The sequence below is a fragment of the Plectropomus leopardus genome, chromosome 16, assembly GCF_026936395.1.
Source record: "Plectropomus leopardus strain MGB_pleo_1.0 chromosome 16, ASM2693639v1, whole genome shotgun sequence".
Classification (NCBI taxonomy): domain Eukaryota; kingdom Metazoa; phylum Chordata; class Actinopteri; order Perciformes; family Serranidae; genus Plectropomus; species Plectropomus leopardus.
The window spans coordinates 6,834,430-6,840,429 of NC_142191.1; the positions used below are offsets into that span (position 1 = coordinate 6,834,430).

General features: G+C 35.8%; 1 protein-coding gene across 1 annotated transcript in view; it reads right to left on the reverse strand.

Moving 5' to 3' along the window:
- Nucleotides 1-1,175, reverse strand: part of LOC148186803 (uncharacterized) — a 96,313-nt gene extending 95,138 nt beyond the window's left edge. The window contains exon 1 of the mRNA XM_088089599.1: nucleotides 788-1,175. Coding sequence (XP_087945725.1) covers nucleotides 788-810 — 23 coding nt within the window. The 5' untranslated portion in view covers nucleotides 811-1,175. The remainder of the gene's footprint in view (nucleotides 1-787) is intronic.
- Nucleotides 1,176-6,000: the final 4,825 nt, after the last annotated feature.

Below are 6,000 nucleotides of genomic sequence, written 5' to 3' on the forward strand. Positions count from 1 at the left end.
AAGTTCCTCGGAAAAATTTGAGAGACAAACTCGACCCACTTGACTGAATTTTTGTCAACATACAGGTTCACCAAGGAGACTGTTTTTGGAGCTGAGCAGGAAGATTAGGTCAAACATAGTTGGGACAGAAACCCAGCTATACCACCAACGCTGTTGTCAATTTTTATTTTCTATGATTTGGCAATAATGCTCTAGGTCAACAAGTTTTTCTCAAAGGAGGAAAAGTTTGAGCCTCTCCACCAATCCATCTTGAATTCACTTAACCTAACAATTTTTTAGCTGGCTGTCAACAATGTCATGTTTATTTTTACAGAAAAGCAAATGTTTAAACAGTAAACATCCCCCCTTCACCTGTCTTTTACACTTACAGGTGCCCACAGCCCGCTGATTATGTATTTATTTATTTATTTAAGTGTTTGTTTATTTTTTTTAAATTTGACAATATGACATGTGTCCCTATTGTTTAAACTCATTTTAAATTCTGCTTAAATAAATAAACTTGGCTTAACCGAGATTAATTTTTAATGACGCAACAGAGCTCTGCTCGATTTAAAATCTGGATTTACTCATTTTAAACCTAGTTTTACTAAACTCTGATTAAAGGAGAAACTTAAACGATGTTCCTCTATTCTCTGCTTATTGTGTCTCTGTAGAGCAGACGGGAAATAACACAACAGCTGCCGTACATTTGGTCAACATTAGCCACAACATGTCAACAATACAGGGTTTTTAACAATTAAACCGGCAGCTGGTAAAAACATGCAGAAACAGAGATTTTTTGACTCACCTTTGAAGCTTAACTCCATCCATGAAGTGGTCATATAACTCCTGTAACGTTACTTTTTGCTGCCACGGTAAACGTTAGTTTTATCTCCAACCGTCAATCGCTGCTAGCTAAAAGTAACATTGGCTAACACGAGCTAACGTTAACTCCTCCGTGTTGTACAATTTCGGTGATAAAGATAACTTTCTACAGTTTGTTTGACGAGAAGCCAGAGTCCAACTCTTTTAAAAGTCCTTTGCAGTTTCTTCTCCAGAGTCCTGTCCGTCCAAAGTAGCGCTGAGTCCATAAAACGGCCGAATTTGACAGTTTGACATTTCCAAACGTTTTCTAATCAATTTTCACTTGGCGTCCGTCTGTTTTCACCGGGTGCAGTACCTCTTTCCACCACAACACCGACTAACATCTACCAGCCGTTACAATGCGGGAGGCGCTGTTTCACCACTTTTCAAATAACTGTGACCTGAGGAAACGGAAATAATAGTCGGTGGTGAGAAGTAACGAAGTACATATACTCAACACTACTATATTTTTAGGTCTACAGTTTTGAGGTACTTGTGCTCTACTTGTGTGTTTTCAATTATGGGGTGTAACACATGTACATTTACTCAAGTAGGCCTATTACACTTACAAATTTGGGGTACTTGTAGGCTACTTTCCTTGAGTATTTTCAATGATAGAATGTAATTTTAATACTTAAATACATTTTCCTGATTGTACTTATTTCTACTTGAGTAAATTGTCAATAGCCAGAACTTAAAAGTAACAGATAGCAGATCTAACTACTTCCTCCACCACAGAATATTTCACTTCATTGCAATTTTATTCATCAACTTCACTATGTCTAAAACATTGTAATTTAACCCCAATACATATATTTGATAAATAAACCCATGCAGCACAGCAATTTAGGGCCGACGAGAGGGTGCTGCCTGGGAAGCAAATTTACAAATCCAGATTATTATCACAAAATAATTTTAACAAATAAATTATGATGTATTATTGTCAGTTTAGATAAGACTTAAATGATCCTTAGGGGGTAAATTCACAAGCTATCCAGCAGTACCCTATATAGCCTAAAAAAAAAAAGCTCCAGCTTTACCAACTGCAGCATTAAAGTGATGAACACATTAATGCATCAATTAATCCAGTGTCATAATAAAGAGTGAAATCAGGTAATTTCAGATTTAAAACGCCTTTTAGTAGTAGATTATTTAAAAGATAAGAAAAAAAACACCTAGACTACCTTCAGTGTTATTATTAGAACGTGGTCTGTGTCGCTGCTATATTTCCATAAAGAATATATGTTGCCATGTAAAATATTTAAGAAACTTTGGACCTCCAAACACAACCAGGACGCCTTCCTCGGTCTGATCACTGTTCAGATAGTAAATGAGATATCACATTTGCTTATTTTTTAAAAGGTTGAATACATTCAATAGTGACAAAGTAATATGTAAGTGGTCTAATCATAATTGAGTATATGGGAAGACTTTATGTTTAAATGTTAAAGGTAAACATAAAATAAAAGTTTAAGCAGTAGGATTTAGGGGGATACATTGGCAGAAATATATAATATAATATAGTATAATATTTTAAATATGTGTTTCTTTAGTGTATAAACATCTGAAAATAAGCATTGTTTTTGTTACCTTAGAATAAGCCATTTATATCTATATATGGATCAGGTCCTTTTGCCATACAGCCATGTTTCTACAGAAGCCCAGAATGGACAAACCAAACACAGGCTCATGTCGGCCAACATAGAAAGCAGCCCCTCCACGCAGAGCCAAACAGCATAAGAGAAACAATGATCTCTAACATGAAACTGCTACATTCAGCGTTTTTACAGGTTTAAATCACTGTGTCCATTTGTTTTGGAGAGGAAGGGATCTCTGCGGAAAATTCAGCTCCTGGTAAAAACCTGCTGAACACCTGGATCTTTTTTTATCCATGAAAAAAGGTGAGTATTAGCAGGTGCTCTGCTAGTGGGGACTAACTCTGACAGGCCAAACAGCATTGGAGAAACACTGATTTGTCACATGAAACTGCTACATTCAATGTTTTTACTGATTTTAATCACCTGATCCGTTTGTTTTGGAGAGGAAGAGATCTCAGCCGCCATTCAGCTCACGTTAAAAAAAACTTGCCACTTAATCCCTCTAAATCTTAATCACTGGACCTTTTATGATAGAAGTTTCTGAGGCCAAAAAGCCAACTAGTGCCAGTATGTTAATAAACATGTAGCATTGTGAGTTTTCATTTCAAAAATAGGTCACTGCAACTCAAAAATGTCCTTATATCACAAATACTGCAGCTTGCCCACAGCTCAGTGGTGTCCGTCATGACAGCAGCTTAAATTTCTTGAGGATTTTGGTTTTCTTTTCAGAAATGTTGCCTCATCCAGCAAAAATAGTTGAAAAAATAGATGTAAATAGATAAATACTAGCTTGCAGCTGTGTTTGGTATTTGCCAAACAATTTCGTCTAGCAGTGTACTCCGAACAATTTACCTAATTGGTGGTTATGATATTGAAAAGTAGTCGGCGACAGATGGGTGCATGAAAGCCTGGCATTAAGCCTCACCAACATAGTTGCACACAAAAAATCAATTTTCCTGTTGTAGCACTGAGAGACAAAGTCAGGTCAGTCAATTCAACTTGAGCTGCTGACGTCCCCTCTGTGTCCGTGCATCATCACAGGAAGAGGAAATGCACTAAATTGGCAGCTGGCTAGTGAGCAATGCAATGTGTAGAACTGAAGTTTATGTTCTATTTCTCTAAATCTTTAATCATAGCAATGAATTCACAGCATCCCATGTTCTATATCTTTGACTGTTCACGCTTTGATTATTTCTGATGCAACGCAACAACATTAATCTCTGCAGCAGCGAGTAATGCCGCACATCAAAGAAAACAGCATATTAATAATAAACTAAATGAAGGTTATAAAACATACTCTGGACACAACACATTAAAGAAAAAACATATGATTAAAAATGTGCAAAAGCTATAGAAGATGAGCACACTGAGACATAAGCAGCATTAACCTACATAACAATAAAAGCAATGATAGATAAGAAGAAAAAGACAATATAGGCAGATTTCCCTCGAGCTTGATACCTGAGCTGCAGCCGAGCGGTATACCGCACCGCTGGAAGGCTTTTACTGTTAAACAGCAGCAGGAAGTGTCGAGATTAACATTGCAAGGGAGTAATGGACTTTCACTGCAGCTGTGAAAAAAGCTCAAGCACAGGGAGCTGAGGCTGCTATCTGTGAGATGAATGAAACAAGAGAGTATAACTCAGCTCCAAACAACAGCAGCGGACGACCCACGACACTGCTGCAGCAAAGTGTTTTTTTAAAATGTCACTTGCTTGCTGTCTCCCGCATGGCCACACACGCTTGAGCCGGCCAGTTGACTGTGATGTCATTACAGCTCAGAGAAAGACAGGCGCCATCACCAGGAAAAAAGCACTCTAAACTGGACTTAATCAAAAGTATATGTATTAAAGATGTACTAAAAGTGTGCTTTTTGTGATGCACTAAAAATGCACTTGTAGTCCTGGGTTAACATGAACTAACTTTAAAGCACAATGTCTGTAAGTATATTTAAATACCCTGCTAATAAAGTGTAATTAAATGACATTTTACTAAAGTATACTGACGTAGTTTTTGCACTTTTACACTGAAATAGAAACTATTTGTAAGAATACTTAAATATACTTACAATGGAGTGAAGCAAAATTAAACTAATAAGAACATACTGGTAGTATATAACAAAGGGCTTGAAAATGAGTATACCTATGTATATACATTCCATAAGTACACTAAATTACCACTATAACTATTTTCAATTGATTATACCTTTTCAAAGGTGCCCTGATATACAATATAAAATACATTTAAAATAAAGAACACTTTTTATAAAAACACTGAAAAACCATTTAAAGGATTGCATAAATAGGATAGTTATTTTTACTACATTTAAGTGGATCTTAATGACATCTGTTTTAAATCACATCTTAAAAAGTGTATTTTTAAATATATTTTTAAGATAAACACAAAAGTTTTTGAGTCATTTCTTCTCATGTTGCTTATTTCCTTCTTCCCATGTTTTTAAAAAAAAAATCAAGCCAGTTTGTGAAATTTTGAATTGTTACATATACTCAAGTACATGTCTACATACTTTTCTCTACTTTATGTGTATTCTGATCAAATTTCCAGTTAACTGTACTCTTGTAATATACATTAAATTTATTTATGTGCAGAATTTGTTAAAATTAATTAATTCCAAGTGTACTTTAATTATATGGCTATATTAATTAAAAAAGTAAAGAATTAGTAATAAATGTTGTAGTAAAATATATCTAAGTTCATCTTAATGGTGTCTCAAAAAAGTACAGTCAAGTACACTTAAATTTTTCTTAAGTAGCACTAATAACATATAACATTAGAATATTAAGTATAATGTTAATACATCAAAATAACACACTTCTAGTAAATAAATCATGAGGAACACTAAGTGTACTTAGATTATGTATACTTGAGTGCATTTTTTTTTAATTACTTGTTTAAACAGCATTGTGTGCGGTAAAAAGTCAGTTGCTGAGAGTGGGAAATGAAGGCACAGTTGGGCATGGACAGCACTTGACTGAAGTGTTCTTAATCTGTATGGAAACATGATGTATGTGATTAAGTGTAGAACACACAAAGTGTGCAAAGATGTGCTCAGCCTATAACAGGTCTACAGGGGGGCCACACAGCGACACGAGTGTGTGCAATTAGATATATGCCGTATTCACCTCACTTATGGATGCAAATAAATGTGTAATCATGAAGATTTGCAGCTGACAAACAGGCAGACAGGGACTGACAGTGTGCAAGGCATATGTAAATTTAACACTCATAATCAGAACATGACATGTATATAAATATGCATGAAAAGGGAGTTCTCAACAGCGCAAGCACGCTGCTTATGTGATCTCACAATAGGAGGAACTTAATCGTAGGACTTGATGATCACAATATCTGACATGGAGTGTGGCTGGCTGAATGCAAAACTGCAAATGCTCCGTGGGACTGTGCCAAATCTGTACTTTTTTATTGTTCTGCAGACGATGGGATGTTCGACAGAAGCTCTGAGTTTCCTGTCAGAATTTTGACATCTGTTAGATCCCTGATGGTTTCTATCTTTAAATGAAAGGGCCGTTGGCACTGG